Raw genomic sequence first — 18,949 nt, 5'->3', positions numbered from 1 at the left:
CGCAGGCCCTCAGGGACGAACAGGCGACCTTCCGGGCAGTTGCTGGGACCGGGTTGGTCACGTGATGCGGCTTCCACTTGGCGTTCAATCTTTCATGACAGCGCCACTACCCGCACCGAGCTCGGGAGAATAGTGGGAGACGGACCCTGTTCTTCCTCCCCGCCAGGAAACGAACGCGACAGGGCATCCGCCTTCGCGTTGCGGGAACCCGGCCTGTAGGAGAGAGAGAACTCAAACCGGTCAAAGAACAGAGCCCAGCTTGCTTGTCTCGCGTTCAGCTTCTTGGCCGATCTCAGGTACTCCAGGTTGCGGTGGTCGGTCCAGACGATGAACGGCGTGGTGGCGCCCTCCAGCCAATGTCGCCACTCCTCCAAGGCCAACTTGATGGCGAGGAGCTCCCGGTTGCCGATGTCGTAGTTCCCCTCCGAGGCCGACAAGCGGCGCGAAAAAAAGGCGCACGGATGGAGGCGATCGTCCTGGCAGCTGCGTTGGGACAGCACCGCCCCAACACACGTTCGAGGCGTCCACCTCGACCACGAACTGCCGGTCAGGATCGGGGACTCGGAGGATGGGAGCGGACGTGAACCTCCTCTTGAGCTCCTGAAACGCCTGTTCTGCCCATTCCGTCCATTTGTACGTGGAGGCGGGGCTGGTGAGGGCGGTGAGCGGCACGGCCACCGTGCTGTATCCACGGATGAAGCGGCGATAGAAGTTCGCAAACCCCAAGAATTGTTGCAGCCGCTTGCGTGTCTCGGGCACAGGCCATGACGTGACCGCTTGCACTTTCTCTGGGACCATCTCGACTGATCCCTCGCGCACCACGTAGCCGAGGAACTTGACAGAGGAGGCGTGGAACTCACACTTCTCTGCCTTAACGTAGAGTGAGTTTTCTAGGAGGCGGCGTAGCACCGTCCGAACGTGCTTGATGTGTTCAGGGAGCCACCGGGAGAAGATGAGGATGTCGTCCAAATAAACAAACACGAACTTGTCCAGCATGTCTCGTAGCACGTCGTTTATTAAGGACTGGAAACCCGCTGGGGCGTTGGTGAGCCCAAACGGAACCACCAAGTACTCGTAGTGGCCGCTCGGGGTGTTGAAGGCCGTCTTCCACTCGTCTCCCTCCCGGATGCGGATCAGGTGGTAGGCGTTGCGAAGATCCAGCTTAGTGAAGACGGTGGCACCCTGAAGGCTCTCGAAGGCGGAAGAGAGAAGAGGCAGGGGGTATCGGTTCTTAACGGTTATCGCGTTTATTCCCCGGTAGTCGATGCACGGCCGGAGAGTGCCCTCCTTCTTCTCCACGAAGAAGAACCCCGCTCCCGCAGGTGATGAGGACGGCCGTATGATGCCGGCCGCCAGAGACTCCCGGATGTATTCCTCCATGGCCCGGCGCTCAGGAGCGGACAGGGAGTGGACGCGTCCCTTGGGGGGGAAGGTGCCGGGCAGGAGGTTGATGGCGCAATCGTAAGACCGGTGAGGAGGAAGGGAGGTGGCCCTGGCCTTGCTAAAAACTTCTTTGAGTTCGTGATAGACCGCCGGTACGGTGATGTCGGGGCTGTACCTGGACGGGGCTCCACCGAGCGGGCTGGTGGCCGCCCTCAGGCACGTCCGATGGCAGCGTTTGCTCCACTGCCGAACCACCCCCACCTCCCAGTCCAGCACCGGGTTGTGCTGCCGCAGCCAAGGGTGCCCCAGGATGAGCTGCTGTCCTGGAAGGGGAAGGAGAAAAAACTGGATGGTCTCGTGGTGATTGCCGGAGAGCAGTACCTTGACTGGCTCAGTCACAAAGGCCACCTCGCCAATAAGACGGCCGTCGATGGCTCGTGCGGGAATGGGCGGGCTCAGAGGCAGGAAGTTAATCCCCCACTGGCGTGCCAGGCGACTGTCCATGAGGTTACCTTCCGCCCCGGAATCCACCAGGGCCGCCACGTTCCGGTCGCCCGCCGCGAGCTGGACACGTGCCTGTAACGTGAGCGTACTGGGATTGGAAGAGCCTGTGCTGGTCGAGCTCGCGCGGATCCCCCCACCCAGATCCATGGGCTCGGCGGGTGGAGCGGTTGGCGGGTTTCACAGCAGGGCTGTGGACTCGGTTCGGACTCGGGGACTCGCATTCGGTCGGACGCAGTCATTTTTGCCGGACTCGGACTCAGTGCTGATTTTGACCGAGTCCACCGAGTCCGACAATAAAGACGCAGCCAGAGAGTGTCAGGTTACAGTCAGCGCGGTAGGAGTTGGAAGAAGCAGTAAAAACTCCACCAAACTCATCGTAATGACCCGTGATATATGTTATATACTTACTATTTTCCAGGTTCTTAGATAGCAAGAATAGGTCGGACAACGACGTGAATGATAACTGCTTTATTCCTTACTCACAGTGCGTTCACAGGGCGTACCACAACAACACAGAATGCGCCCATCCCACTTCCGGGGGTTTTCTACTACGGAATTCGAGTTAGCCCAAAATACACAACATCTCTTCCCCTCTTACAATGAACGTGCTATATGCACCTATAACTTGGCATCTTCAAGATCTATCAATAACTACCATTAAACAATTATCATATATGGTCCAGACAATTATGACAATAATATTCCTATGAAACCTTAACTTTGGGTGAGCGTGGACTACCTCGAATTATACCTAATTATAGCGAAAAACCGATGTCGTACGGCGTCAGCACTATGTTGTTTTCAATAAAAACATGAAGAACTCACGTTTGCGTCAGTCAATTTTAATTTTTATAAAGGATTATTCTCATTTGATGTCTTTAAATTCATCCGCGTTCTGCCATTGAAGCGGGGTGCATTCAAAAACCAGTCGTACAGACGGAAACGTTTTGTCATCAAATCTTTCATAACGAGAATGATTTGAGTGAATTGATTTGAATGAATAATTGAGACGAAATTTCAGTTCTGAAGGCTCCTTTTGTCCCAAGCAAAGTGACAGATGGTGGGGAGGGGGGGATAAAAATTGTAAAATCAATTCACTCAAATCATTCTCTTTATGAAAGATTTGATCACAAACATGCGTGGCTTTTTCTTAAATGAACATGTTTGACATTGCTATCGTGTCAGCTTTTAATTCTATTGCGCTGTCATGTTAAAGCAAATTAATAAATGCAACAATATTAATTTGCTTTGAAAATACCTGAGTAATAAAATAAAATGGATGGATGGATGAATGATGATCCCAATTAAGTATTAAGTCTCCTTTGTAATATATACTCCTTGTAGCCTGTACCCAAAAAGAGGAGTTTCTTTGCATCGAGGTTTATGCAAAGAGCTCACGTAATTATATTGTTGCGTTTTGGTGAAGTGAATGAGTGTTCCGTCTGTACGACTGGTCTTTGAATGCACCCCGCTTCAATGGCAGAACGCGGATGGCATCAAATGAGAATAATCCTTTATAAAAAATAAAATTAACTAACGCAAACGTGAGTTCTTCATGTTTTTATTGAAAACAACATAGTGCTGACGCCGTATGACATGGGTTTTTCGCTTTCCAAATAAAGGGTCGTCACTAGGGGTGTAAATCGCGGGTTTTGTCACAATACGATATAATATCGATATAAAGAACTACGATACGATTATTTGCCGATATCTTAAAGCCTGCTGCGATTCATTCACGATATATCGCGATATAGTGCTCTACGATCGATATATATATTTTTTTTAATAAAAAATATAGAACAATATCCTGATTTATAACAATTCATACGCAAAATCAACAAGGTACTGCAAACTTTTTATTTAGGAAATTACAAGAGTATTGTAGTATACAAAGTGCTTACTTTAACACTGAACTTTGATGTGGTGTTTTTTCTTTAAATGTGCGGCGAGATTTGCGCTCCCTGAATATTTGATCACCGCATGGCAGGATTTACAAACTGCACGTGTCTTGTCCGTTGAGCCATCTTTTCTTTGGAATCCAAAGTGCTTCCAAACGAATGACTTGAAGCCTAAAGGAGAGCAAATTTCCTCGTCTTTTTGGACACTAGCCATAGCACCAGCCCAGGAGCCGCGTACTAGTTGTCGCCTCCCCTTTCACCTGCGTGCTCTGCTCACAACACAACAACGCCGCGCACTGCTCCCTGCTCCCGGAAAGAGGAAGCAAGCAACAATGAACTGGATTTCAAAATAAAGTCGCGTCTAATGTCCGAGGTCAAACACGGCGATATAAATCGATGTTTACCTTTAGCATCGATGCCAATAAATCGTAGAGCATTATATCGATTAATCGATGTGTATCGATGTATCGTTACACCCCTAGTCGTCACTAATTATTTGTGTTTAGATAAATGTCTGAGCTATAATGGTGTAATTAATGATTAAAACTTGAAAGTATCCGTTTATTGTATTCGTTTATATGTTTAATAAAGACAAAGCCATCACAAAACTGTTGTAATTATTTAGATTTTGATCTAAATTAGCCTTGAATAAAGACTAAGCAGTCACATGAATTAACAGAAAAAATGGACAGCCGGACTCGGACTCATGGCCAAGAGGCCGGACTCGGACTCGGTGCAAAAATCCGACCGAGTCCACAGCCCTGTTTCGCAGGGACCTCCGCTCCCGGTCGCGCCCCCGCGTCCGGATCCGCCGGTCTACTCGGGCCGCCAAGTTAATTGCGTTCTTCAGGGCTCGCGGCCGATCGCGGGAAACCAGCTCGTCCTTCATGTACTCCGCGAGACCATGGAGGAATGTGCTGACGAGCGCCGGCTCGTTTCACCCGCTGCTTCCGGCCAGGGTTCGGAACTTGAGGGCGTAATCTGCGACCGATCGGCTACCTTGACGCAGCGTCGCCAGTTCCTCGGCGGCGTCTTCGGCGGCAGAGCCCAGGTCGAACAAGCATAGCAATTCCTCCGCGAATGCGTCGAACGTGTCACAAGCCGGGGCCACCTTCTCGTATTCGGCCAGCCCCCACAGCCGCGACTTGTCCGTAAAGTGGGTTAGGGCGAACCCGACTGTTAGGGTTTGCAGAATATCTTTATCGTATGATTATGTTGGAATGTAACCTGTAATAATTTAACCAGCCTGTCCTGTTTTAACAAAAGTAGTAGACCAAAGTGCTAAGATCTTTTCAACTTATTGACTAGCTGCAGAGGAAGCAATCAAAGTTGCTTTGTTTACAGAACGTCGTAAAAGGTCCCCTGCTATGCTTTGACCTGCTTAACCCTATCCTGTGTGTTCCCACACCCCCACTTTCAACCCCACTCTGTTTCTCTCAATAAATAAGCACCTGACGAGGTTGTAGAGTCCCCCATTCGGATGAAGCAGCTCTTTTATTTTTTAAAAGATGACTTCGCGTAGGCAGGGATAAGAAATTGGTGTGGTTGAGAGAGTGACTGGTAGGATAAATTGACTGCTAAGAGAATTTGGTGGAAGGTCAATTTAAACCTGCATTGAGGATCCTCAAAGAAAAGAAAGACAGAATGTAAAAAATTGTATAAATTGTATAAACCTAAAATACCAAATTAAGATGGGAAATAGGAACGGTAGATCTCTAGCTCTTGAAGAGGATGAGAAGTTCATGGCGAGTAAATGTCTTACCGTTTTTTTCCGTGTATAGTGCGCAAAATTTAACTAATTTATTGTCCTAAAATCTGGGGTGCGCATTATACATGGGTACAAAAAAATTTTTAATTTTTTATTTTTATTTTTATTTTTCTTTTTTTTTAAGTCCCAATGATCGTCACACACGTAGGGAGGCAATGGGTCCCATTTTTATAGTCTTTGGTATGGTCTTAACTAGGCTGGATGTAATTTTTTTTGTTGGCGTTGATTTCTCCGACTGCCCGTAAACGCACCACCGCGCTCCGTGCGCGCACGGGACAGCAAACGAGCAGGTGATCGAGCAAGCGTCTGATACGAGAGCATTGCGGTCGCATAGAGCGTGTTTGAAGTGAACAGCAGAGAAGAAAGGAACAAGGCAAAGTGTTGTGAAATAAAATGCACAGAACGGATGCGCAAGACACGTCAGCTATATAAAGAGCGAGAGTTGTTTTCTTCCTATTAGTTTCAATTCACAGTTTAATTAGCAGTTTCAATCAGCAAATAACAACATGCGTATTACAGGTAATATTTTATTTCACAACACTTTGCCTTGTTCCTTTGGTCTCTGCTGTTCATCCTAAAACACAAAGGCGCTCTTTAAGCAATGCGACAGTGAGCGCCCGGCGCGCTGCGGTTGCGCGACCGCACCAAATTAAGCTCCCGGCGCAGTGCGCACTGAGGTCCACTTAAATTTTAGAAAGTACATCAGGACTTTAAAAATATCTTCTAAATTTCAGCGACGGCTCTGTCACACTAATGCGACCAGCGCGGTGCAGTTGGGCGGTCGGCGGCGCGCTACGGTTGAGCGTTCTCTCTCACGCTCTCTCTCTCGCACACACGCACACGCGCACACACGCAAACCGGATATCATACGGAGGCCGCCATTACAGATGCGCAGAACGGATGCGCAAGACACGTCAGCTATATAAAGAGCGAGAGTTCAGTTCTCTACCTAAATCCGTATTACAGGTACCGTTTTTTTCCGTGTATAGTGCGCAATATTTTACTAATTTATTGTCCTAAAATCTGGGGTGCGTATTATACATGGGTACAAAGAAAAAAAATTTTAATTTTTTTTTTTTAAATTTTTTTTTTTTTTTTTTAAATAAAGTCATGGTACAACAAAACCAACAACAGGACTGACCGACAAAGTCGTGGAACAAAAAGACAGGGTGACATTACCAAAGACAGGAACAGAATGACAGTAACACATGCAATGATCCAACGGTGAGCGAGGGGCAGACAGGACTTAAATACAAAACACGTTACATCGATTGAGGTGACACAGGAAGAGCGGGGTGACACGAACAGAAACTATGGCAACCTAGACACATAGCAAAACTGGGGACGAGACATGACAAATCTCCCCCGAAATAAAACTCACCTTTCTTCTTGTTTGTTGTCAATCGCGCATCGCATTCAGCCATCCTGCCCAACACACTTAGTAAAATTCATAATTGACGACACATCGTTTGATGCGATGGTGCAATCGATGGTGTGTTATTGTCAAATATTGTTTGTTTTTTAATCTCCATCGCGGACCGGACGTCATACGGAGGCCGCCATTACAGATGCGCAGAACGGTTGCGCAAGACACGTCAGCTATATAAAGAGCGAGAGTTCAGTTCTCCACCTATTAGTTTCAATTCACAGTTTAATTAGCAGTTTCAATCAGCAAATAACAAAATGCGTATTACAGGTAATATTTTATTTCACAACACTTTGCCTTGTTCCTTTCGTCTCTGCTGTTCATTTCAAACACGCTCCATACGACCGCAATGCTCTTGTATCAGACGCTCGCTCGATCACCTGCTAGTTTGCCGTCTGTCACAATGTACCCTACACAAATCCGAAACATTTGTTGCGGCTCCGAGTCACGACGAGGGGCAAGTTTTGGTTTCCAAGGGTGTTTTTATTCCTCTTCAACGTCTCTCCCATACAGAGCCGCCGTGTGCGCACGGAGCGCGGTGGTGCGTTTAGGGGCAGTCGGAGAAATCAACGCCAACAAAAAAATGACATCCAGCCTAGTTAAGACCATACCAAAGACTTTAAAAATGGGACCCATTGCCTCCCTGCGTGTGTGACGATCTTTGGGACTTAAAAAAAAAAAAAAAAAAAAAAAAAATTTAAAAAACAATTTAAAAAAATTCATAAAAATTGGGTGCGTATTATACATGGGTACAAGCTTTTTTCCAGCATCAGCATGCCATTGTTAGGGGTGCGTACTATACATGGGGGCGCACTATACATGGAAAAAAACGGTAATTTGTTGCATCTGAAGTTGAAAATAAAAAAGATAAAATGGAGAATGATTTGAATTGGATTAAAAATCTGACATGATGCATTAATGGTGCGCTTTATAGTCCGGTGCGCCTTATATAAGGATTAAGTTTTAAAATGGGCCATTCATTGAAGGTGCGCCTTATAGTCCGGTGCGCCTTATAGTCCGGGAAATACGGTAATCATATCATGGCAAGATTTTTGCAAGAAGACTGGAAAAGTCATTCAGAAACTTCTTGCTGTATTTGGGAGATTTTTACATAGTTTAGCTAGGATAGTTGTGAGAAGTTATGTGAATTGCACAACACATTCCAATATTCACTTCATTTGTACGTCACATTAATGCACTTTCAGTCCCACGGAAAGACAGGATCACACATGGGCGATGTTTTTCGATTCGTTATAAGGGAGACACCTTCTACGTTCCATGTCTCATGAATCCCGCCCAGATAGAGCAGAATGATATCAAATAAAGACCTCAGTAGTAGCATAACAAGTGAGAGCGCAGGGATTTCTGTAAACATTTGGCATCTCTGAGTTTTCCCCACATAAACAGTCATTTGTGATTTTGCGTTTTAATTCGTGTAATTAGAACGCAAAATGAAACCGATGCAAATCCAGTTATTTGGAGTGTTTTACAACAATTATAAAATACATTACCCTGGCAATAGAAAATCGAAATGCAAGTGTCTGAATCCATTACTTTGGAGACACACTGGCTGAGCCATGACTTTTTCTTATGAGGGGCCAAGGGCATCACAGGAGGTTTTACAAACCCCAGAACCTTTTCAGAAAAGCTGATAAATAATTGTTATATGTTTCTACGGTCATGGACATTATTGGATGCAAAATGAAAATCAAACAAAGCACAGACCAGGAAAGTGAAACTGGAAATAATTTTATGTAATCATTAGTTTTATTACTCTTCATTTGCAGGTGAGGCTGTACAGCTTCTTTTGGCACAGGAATGTGTTCTTTTTGGAAACAAGTGAAACGTGTGCATGTGTGCATGTGTATGTACACTGTTTATTCATGCACATACAGTACACACATGCACAGCCAGTGATTAAAGATATAACAAACATCCAGCAGATCAATTTCAGTTGTTGTCTGTATGTGTTGAGGCAACAGCTTGTATGAACCAGACCCCACCTACGTCACAGTTCCCAGGTGATAAATCAGAGGACACAGGGCAATACACGCACAACCTGACCGCTGCTGCCGCACGTTAGGAGCAATCACTGCAGCAATAAGATAAAAAGTCAAGAGTATATTGAAGCCCTACTTATTTTTCGAGAGCTATAAAATGCACGCACATACGGTAGTACATACACACATAGTGTGATTAATACAAATAAATGTGTAGCAAATATGATTTTTAAACATGTATCCATGTACACAAAAAAAAGACAAGTATCACACTATTGCTAGCGACGCTTCTATACAAATAACACGTAAATATGTAAAATCAAGTCAAGTAGGTTGAGTAATTGATATAGCCATGCATGGAAGCAGGTTTTAGATAATATATGAGAAATTACTAATTATGATTCAGCAATACCAAGCTTACATCTATAACAGTGGTTCTTAAACATGTTGGAGGTACCGAACCCCACCAGTTTCGTATGCGCATTCACCGAACCCCTCTTTAGTTAAAATAATTTTTTTCAAATTCAAGATATACCGTTTTTTTCCGTGTATAGTGCGCCCCCATGTATAATACGCACCCTAAAAATGGCATGCTGATGCTGGAAAAAAGCCTGTACCCATGTATAATACGCACGCAATTTTTTTGAATTTTTTTTTAATGAAATTGTTTTTTTTTTTGTTTTTTTTTAAGTCCCAATGATCGTCACACACGCAGGGAGGCAATGGGTCCCATTTTTATAGTCTTTGGTATGGTCTTAACTAGGCTGTATGTAATTTTTTTTGTTGGCGTTGATTTCTCCGACTGCCCATAAACGCACCACCGCGCTCCGTGCGCGCACGGGAAAGAGAAGTGCGGACGTGAAAAAGGCGGCTCTGTATGGGAGAGACGTTGAAGAGGAATAAAAACACCCTTGGAAACCAAAACTTGCCCCTCGTCGTGACTCGGAGCCGCAACAAATGTTTCGGATTTGTGTAGGGTACATTGTGACAGACAGCAAACGAGCAGGTGATCGAGCAAGCCTTGTCTGATACGAGAGCATTGCGCTCGTATGGAGCGTGTTTGAAGTGAACAGCAGAGACGAAAGGAACAAGGCAAAGTGTTGTGAAATAAAATATGACCGACCTGTAATACGCATTTTGTTATTTGCTGATTGTATTAAACTATCACATTCATTGTCAGTCAAGAAGAGAAGAGGACTATATTGCTGAAGCCTTCGCTGTATCAAATTGATCTTTTTTCTTCCTCCAGAGTCTTATGTTTGACTCATTGACTTCAAATTGGCGCGCAGCTGCCCTATTGCCTAATTCTTCTGCCACTTCAATGACTTTCTTTCGAAATGCTACAGTATAACTTGCTCTCTTATCCATTCTGATGAAACTGCTAATTAAACCGAACTCTCGCTAATTAGTAAATAGCTGACGTGTCTTGCGCATCCGTTCTGCGCAGCTGACCCATAGTGCGCATGCGCAGTCATACTGCTTCCGCATGACGTCCGGTCCGCGATGGAGATTAAAAAACAAACAATATTTGACAATAACACACCATCAAGGATTGCACCATCGCATCAAACGATGTGTCATCAATTATGGATTTTTTTGACTAAGTGTGTTGGGACAGGATGGCTGAATGCGATGCGCGATTGACAAACAAGAAGAAAGGTGATTACAAGTTTTATTTCGGGGGAGATTTGTCATGTCTCGTCCCCAGTTTTGCTATGTGTCTAGGTTGCCATAGTTTCTGTTCGCGTCGCCCCTCTCTTCCTGTGTCACCTCAATCGATGTAACGTGTTTTGTATTTAAGTCCTGTCTGCCCCTCGCTCACCGTCGGATCATTGCATGTGTTACTGTCATGATGTCTGTTTGCTTTCTGTTCCTGTCTTTGGTAATGTCACCCTGTCTCTTTGTTCCACGACTTTGTCGGTCAGTCCTGTTGTTGGTTTTGTTTTCTAAAAAAAAAAAAAAAAAAATTAAAAATTTTTTTTTTTATTTTTTTGTACCCATGTATAATGCGCACCCCAGATTTTAGGACGATAAATTCGTTAAATTTTGCGCACTATACACGGAAAAAAACGGTAGATGGTTTTTACTGGTGCACAAAATGAGCCGGGCATGAACATCACCTTGTTCAAAGAACAAAACCAACATAAAGCATGAACTCACAACAAATTACATACCTGCAAATCAGTATGACTTGTTAGAAAAATGTATATATATGTTATCATGCGTTCTCTAATCAATGCTTTACCGCAATATTACTGCAATATATGCTTGCTGTTTGGCCTTGCTGTTTTTATGATGTACCACAGAAGAGAGATTACAGCTGGGTCAGACAGGACGCAGCTGGCAACTCAGTGACACAGCAAAATGAAGACATCTACCAAGACAGTTCCTTTTCAACAAAGAATGATTGCTGATCACTCATGTTTCCTGATTTCATCACAGACACAAACAATGATCGCTGATCACTCATGTTTCCTGAATTCATCACAGACACAAAGAATGGTTGCTGATCACTCGTACTCTTTCTCACACTGTTCCATATCAGTATGTAACACCTTGTGATTTTTCTTCTTACGAGACAAAGCCCACGTGCTTCCCTCCTCCCCTTTTAGAGGGCTTGTCTCATTTTGTGGGTAGGGCAAATCCAAATAAAAAGAGCAGGAGTGCATACAGATAATTAGTGTAGTGAGATTGTGGTGAAGGATCTGTACTGCACTCCTCGCGAGAAAAGACTTAAGATTCTGTCTCACTTGTGGTCTGTTTGCTGTTGCTCTTCTCTTAATAGTTATTCAGTCATCAAAATAAACCTGACAGAAATTGGGGCTCGTCCGGGATCTCGACACGCCTTGAACGGTTCCAGCGGGCTCTTCGACGCAGGCGAAAATCCTCGGCCGAGGTAAACAAAAGCCCTTTGACGTGACTGTCTCGATCAGTCCGGCTGGACACCAGGAGGGTTGACGAGATCTTCCGAGGAAGAGAATCAGCAGACCGTGAGTAGGAATATTAATTCTACTAAAAAGGAATGAATGAGCTGTGACAAGAGGTCACTTAAAACGAGCAGTGACAAGAGGTCACTCAAAACCTTGAAAGTTCTAGACTCTATCAAGTGCAATTAAAAACATTTAAATTCCGCGGGGCCGGTGTGGAGCCCCCTAGCTTTCACGCTAGTTAAATTCCGTAGTGGGAGGGGCGGACTCCTCTGTTATTCCTAAAAAACGCGCGTGGTATGCTTGTGAACGGTTTGACTGAGAGTGATCTCATTTGAGCGCTCCTCTATATAAACACACAGGATTGTAAACGGTGGCTTTGTGTTGGTGTAGAGCAGTGCTTCTCAAATAGTGGGGCGCGCCCCCCTTGGGGGGCGCGGTGCTATTCCTGGGGGGGCGCGTGTGACCCTGGGGAACAGGCTTTTTTTTTGGCAGTACTAGAATAAAGTGTAATTTCGCGTTTACTACAGCAGGGGGCAGTGGCGCTCTCATTGTTACTTCTGTCACGTTTGGGACAGTGCAACATTTTACGACTTACAAGACAAGTTAGGATAGTCACGGTGGGGAGGGGGGGCGCGAATAGTTTTCTTCTTGTAGGGGGGGGCGTAACAGAAAATAATTGAGAAGCACTGGTGTAGAGGCAACAACTCTCCGCTCCTTTCGGGGGAGGTGAAAGGAGACTTACCACACGTTGAATTTTTAACCACTGTCCTGTGAATAAAGTTGGTTTTAGGACACTGTAGGTGTCATTCAAACTACCAACTCCAAAATTTAGAAAGATAAACCATGGGAAACCTAAATAGTAAGCGAAAATCTCTACCCCGACATGACCTAAAATGCAAGCATTGGAAATTAATGGAATGGGTCGACCCAGAAAATGTAAAATATCTTGACAAATGACCAATTATATGTTGTGCGTCATCCTTTTGTGCTGGTGTGTGTGTATGCGCGCAGAGGATCCTCCTGAATGGGTGTGTGTATGAGTGCGAGTGAGATGTGTGTCCTATGGAAGAAATCAGTAATGGAGACTGTTCAGGAGGCTGTTGAGGAATAATAGGGAAATTGAGAAGTAGACGATGATGTGTTTAAGTTGGTTGGAAAGTGACTAGAACGGTGGCTTGATAGGACGAGAATAAGAGACAGCAAATGTTGTGTAGAAGACAGTGAACGATGTTGAATGTGAACATGATGAAGGGGGCAACAGCAAAGTTGGCCTGCCCTTTGAGAGGGCGAGACTGAGAAGCGTGCCTGCGCTATGCGTAGTCGCTGGGCGGGGCTGTGCGCTTGGGCCTGTGCTATGCTCGTGTGGGCGGTGGGCCGGCATCATGGTTGTTGCAGGAAATGGCCAGCCTGTGACCAATCAACATTGATGCTGCGCCCCCCCCTCGCACGAGGGGTGCTATGGCTGCAGGCGAAGCAGGGACAGTGTGATTTTCTCAGAGAGTGATGCTTAAGGAAGATGTGACAATATTTGCATGAAGGATAAAAGGCACTGATGAGAAAACAAAAGTATAACCAAAACGTCAATATAGAGGATGACGTTTGCGCAGCGTTGTTTGTTTGTATTGTTTGTGAGCTGTGTCTCTGCTGTAAGTTTTTGTGTTGTCTGTGTGCTGTCGGTGTTATGTGTTAAAATTGGCTAATGTAGGTGCACAAAAGAATTTGCTAGACTGTAGTCTATCTGATTTGCACCGCAAAACAAAAGAACTTGCTTTCTGGAATTGGATGAAGCAAAATTATTAAATAACAACATTTCAAAGCTAAATTTAGAAGAAATAGTCAATTGGTTGTGTACGTAAAGACTACACAAGTTTTTACATTTGAGGATAAGAGAGTGTTTAAGTTAGTTAAAGTTAAGAAACAACAACAATTGACTATTATATTAATTTACTGGCGGTTATTTTGTTGTTTTTTATCTTTATCTTGATTGGTTTGACACCTTGAGGGAGGAAAGATTAGGATGTGGAACACGGGTTGAGACAACCAGTTACACACGCAAAACATGTGTGCACTGGGACACTGAGAAGCGTTTTGAAAGGTGTGTCAAACTAAATGGAGATGAAATCATATGTAGTAATACAACACTTTACTACATATGGATTCTCTAAATCGTACAATTGAGTAAAATATACTTTTTGATTTTTGTTCAAATTACTAAGATTCTTGTGATAAACGATGAGAAACTGATTGAAAAGAAACTACAAGAAACTACAACTAAGCTAGTTGTGGAAGCAGTCCAATTGCCACGACAAATAGCTATATGCACGTGTGCAGGGCACGCACGAGACTGATAAGGTGTCAAGAGGTAACAAGCTTGCAGACGGAACCGCATAGCTGCAGTGCAAAAGACGCTTCAAATTTTATACACACAAGAAGCGGATTGAATTACTGGAATTTTTTTAAAAAAAAGATGTGCAGCGACAAAGTCCATCGACTGAAATTCAATTATGGACGTAAAGAGGGGCAAGAGTGGAGAATGGTATCTATAAATGACCAGAAGACAGACCTGTCCTACCGAGGAACCTATACAAATGGGTAGCAATATTGAGCCATAGTGCGTGTCACATGGCTCAAGAGGTGGGATGGTGGGGCTGGTCAGTCAGCTTTATACAACATACGGATTTGATTCATATTCAAAACATTTTCAAAAAGAAAAAAATAAATAGATAAATAAATAAATAAATTATGCTGCATTGTAGCGATTTAAAAGATCAATTTGACCTTTTCAGGATGATCTGCTGTGTCAGATCTGGACTGCCATGAAAGTATGATGTTTATATGTGTACTTTGTCAACAACCGCTGTAGATGTTAAAGAATGGGATGAATATATCTAAAGTGAATGTGGATAATTTGTTTCAGGTAACTAGTATTATAGTAAACTGCTAAACGAAACAATTTATTGCTAATGGCAAAACAAGCTGTAAAGACAAACAAAATTTAATATGTCATATGTATGGGTTTGTGACCATTGCTTTATGTTGTACTGTCACCATTGATCAAAGATTGTGGGAAATCTATCACGTCTATTGGATTATGAAATGTGTGACAGAGCATTCTTTATAGTAATATCCATTGAAGAAAGAAAAAAGAAGCCATTGCTTTCAGAGAATGTAGTCAAGCTAAATTGTATATGTATCAACATCCCAAGAAAAGAAAAAAGAAAAAGCTGGCAGAAACCAAAATATCTTTGAATTTGACAGCCGACGATGATCTGACCAAAATTGATGCAATAGGTGTTCCCAGAGGAGTACCGGATAAGTGTAAGCTGGTGAATCAGATAGCAGCTGGTTTTGAATCCACCCTGTGTTGGTGGTGTACTCTCAACAAAAATGTCGACAGGGTCAACTACATCCATTACCACGTGCAGAGGCTTGGAAATTGGACCGAGGCGGGTTTCAGGGCGGTTCACTCCCAACTGGCCGCGACTTCCCTCATGGCTTTCCAGAACCGAATGAACTTTGACATGCTACTCTCAAAAGAGGGTGGTGTCTGCGCCATGTTTGGTGAGCAATGCTGCACATTCATTCCAAATGGTACTGCCGCTGATGGAAGCCTGTCCCAGGCCCTTGAGGGCCTGAGGACCTTGAATGGGAAAATGAAGGAACACAGTGGAGTGAACACGGAGGTTTGGAACGACTGGCTAAACGTGTTCGGACAGTACCGTACCCTGGTTTCCTCGGTCCTAGTCGCCCTTGCCGTTTTTTCTGCTGTTTTGACCTTGTGTGGATGTTGTTGTATTCCGTGTCTCCGGTCTCTAATTAACAGATTAATTACAATTGCTATCTCTCCAGCAGCTGAGACTTTTCCGTTGCTCCAAGGGGACGACTTTGCGACTGACGAGGGTTGTCGCTCTAGCGATGGCTCCATCTTTGAAGCTCCTGTGGTAAACCTGTCCGATTTGTTTCCCGACTCTGACATTGATTATTAAGGCTCAATCTCCTCCCGGGTGTAAATCTGTTCTTATGAATTGTGATCCTACGGCTGAAAATCTTTTTGAAATGGACGCTTTTGGGTGGTAAGGTGGTCTCTGAGAACTTATGATAAACAGGAGGGAATTGTTAGAAAAATGTATATATATGTTATCATGCGTTCTCTAATCAATGCTTTACCGCAATATTACTGCAATATATGCTTGCTGTTTGGCCTTGCTGTTTTTATGATGTACCACAGAAGAGAGATTACAGCTGGGTCAGACAGGACGGAGCTGGCAACTCAGTGACACAGCAAAAGGAAGACATCTACCAAGACAGTTCCTTTTCAACAAAGAATGATTGCTGATCACTCATGTTTCCTGATTTCATCACAGACACAAACAATGATCGCTGATCACTCATGTTTCCTGAATTCATCACAGACACAAAGAATGGTTGCTGATCACTCGTACTCTTTCTCACACTGTTCCATATCAGTATGTAACACCTTGTGATTTTTCTTCTTACGAGACAAAGCCCACGTGCTTCCCTCCTCCCCTTTTAGAGGGCTTGTCTCATTTTGTGGGTAGGGCAAATCCAAATAAAAAGAACAGGAGTGCATACAGATAATTAGTGTAGTGAGATTGTTGTGAAGGATCTGTACTGCACTCCTCGCGAGAAAAGACTTAAGATTCTGTCTCACTTGTGGTCTGTTTGCTGTTGCTCTTCTCTTAATAGTTATTCAGTCATCAAAATAAACCTGACACTTCTGCTGTTGTCTTTGCGAGATATGCATCATCACGAATTTACACAATAAATCAGGTGCGTTCGGACTTCCGCAGTGGATTCTCAGCTGAACCCCTGAGACCGACTCACCGAACCCCTAGGGTTCGATCGATCCCAGGTTAAGAACCACTGCCGTAGAGGTTCGGTGAGTCGGTCTCAGGGGTTCAGTAGAGTCCCTCCACTGCGGAGGTTCGAACATACCTGATTTATTGTGTAAATTTGTGATGACGCATATCTGAAATGGTCTCGCAAAGGCAACAGCAGAAGTCACACTGATCTGGTGTTATGTAATTTGTTTTGAGTCCATGCATTGTGTTGGTTTTTTTCTTCAAACAAGGTGATGTTCATGCACAGCTCATTTTGTGCACCAGTAGTAAATATTGATGTCTTGAATTTGAAGAAAAAAAAAGATTTTCACTAAAGAGGGGTTCGGTGAATGCGCATATGGTACTGGTGGGGTTCAGTACCTCCAACAAGATTAAGAACCACTGCTCTAGGGTTCGATCAAACCCAGGTTAAGAATCACCGATCTATAAAGACAATAACAATTGGTTGTTCGCAAAAGCAGTAAACACCATGGACATTACAAGTCCCAAACGCTTGGAGAGACGAGGATTCTCCAGAAAGAATATTGGTACTGGTAGGTGCACTTTGTGTTATGCCACTTTTCTATTCACATGCAAATTTCTGTCAAATAGTACCTGGTAAACTATCTTTACAAGTACTATGCCAAGCTGATATCATATGGGTCACATAAACCACTGTTGGTCGAACAGATTCGTCCTTCACACATTCTTGTAGCTCTTAATTGATTCATTTAGGCTATTCATAATCAGAAATAATGCAAATTGATGTTTTCCACAAATGCTGCCGTACTGTACGCCGTACTAGTTCACAGTTGGAAGCTATCTCTTTTCTTGCTAACAGTCTCTTCTTGAGTCAAATCTTATTAAGACCAGCAACCAAATTTTCTAACCATTGCTTCACTGTGCTGCTGGCACCAACTTTGAACAAAACATGACAAATGGACTTCACTGGCATTTCTGAAAACAAAAGGCTCATTCCTCAGCATTGAATAAATGGATTTATCCAAATGTCAAGTGTTACTGAATACCGGTACACATACATCTTTTCTTTTTTTTTTTTTTTTTAAATCCATAAAATCTGTCAACTGTTATCAGTAGTGCCACGGAAAATAATAAAACAATCACTTTTCATTAACGTTTCTACATCAGACTTGTACGGATTTTATTACTACATCTAAAGCGATAACGTACTAATGTCTTGCCTTAGCATTCCACATTAAAAAATATTATCACATAATTATTGTTGCTCAATTTAAGTAATGAAGTAAGTTCATCTCGAAGCAATTCTGTTTTTCAGATTGACAGTTTCCATTCATCCAGTTTGGATCAGAGGTCATTGTGGACTGTAGGGGGCGGTCTTGTTCTCTTGTTGTTCAGCCTGTATCAACCGTCTTTCTTCAAAGGCCTCTCAACTTTGCTTTTGTTTTTCTCTAAGCCAATGGTCGTCGGTTCCATGTTTTTATGCCAGGTGAGGTGGCTGCCCCGGCTCTCACAACCTGTGCAATGCAAAGATAGAAAGAATCAGGGCAGCACACCTTATTCCCCGACAAAAAAAACAAAAAAACAAAACCTCACAACTTTTATACTAATTTAACATCAAAGAAATAGTAAACACTTCTAAGAACCACAACGAATCATACACAAACACTACAATGTAAGTTGCCTTTTTACAAAGTTCTAGTTACATTGATGGAATGTATGACGAATTAAAAGTACACTACTCACAAAAAGTTAGGGATATTCATCTTTCGGTTGGTATTTCAGCATTAAGCTAAAACATCTTCATACAAACAATCTTCATAGGTGCACTTAATTTGTCCTCCTCTGAACTTTTGAACGCTTCCCCCCAACACAATTTGGTGTTCCCTAACAACAAGCTAAATAGCTAAATTCAAAACCCTTGCATGAACCATGACTCGACCAATACATTCTTGGTTGAATTAAAATAGGTATCTAAACAGACCATCATGAGACTCAGATAATGATTACCAATTTAACAACAGAGATTTCAAATGTGTTTCTCAGAGCAAAGTGAGCACTAACCTTAGAGTGTCACAGAATGTCATTAGGGGGTTGCAAAAGAGACATAGAGGGACTCTATGGGAGTCACAGAAAGGTATATATGTGGTGATACCTGAAATATTATTGGTCAAACCATGGATCAATCATCTGTTGTGAATTCTGTCATTCAACTCCTGT

The 18,949-nt window shown here is 43.6% G+C and overlaps 1 protein-coding gene across 4 annotated transcripts in view; it reads right to left on the bottom strand.

The window, feature by feature from the left end:
• phf14 (PHD finger protein 14) overlaps positions 1 to 18,949 on the bottom strand; it is a 250,685-nt gene that overhangs the window by 79,870 nt on the left and 151,866 nt on the right. The window contains exons 17-18 of one of the 4 annotated variants that reach the window (XR_009718204.1): positions 18,794 to 18,945; positions 8,725 to 18,246 (exon numbers count right to left, since the gene is read on the bottom strand). The exons of 1 other annotated variant lie outside the window; for it this stretch is intronic. Coding sequence is in view for 1 of the 3 variants with exons in the window: in XM_061299947.1 (XP_061155931.1) it covers positions 18,240 to 18,246 (7 nt within the window). In the remaining 2 variants the exon portion in view is untranslated. Of the gene's footprint in view, positions 1 to 8,724; positions 18,247 to 18,793; positions 18,946 to 18,949 lie in introns of those variants that run through there. 2 more of the 4 variants (XR_009718203.1, XM_061299947.1) reach the window with 2 other exon arrangements.

The sequence above is a fragment of the Syngnathus typhle genome, linkage group LG15 (genome assembly GCF_033458585.1).
Source record: "Syngnathus typhle isolate RoL2023-S1 ecotype Sweden linkage group LG15, RoL_Styp_1.0, whole genome shotgun sequence".
NCBI classification, from domain to species: Eukaryota; Metazoa; Chordata; class Actinopteri; order Syngnathiformes; family Syngnathidae; genus Syngnathus; species Syngnathus typhle.
The sequence above is the reverse complement of the archived record's forward strand: the minus strand, read 5'-3'. Positions and strand labels throughout refer to the sequence as shown.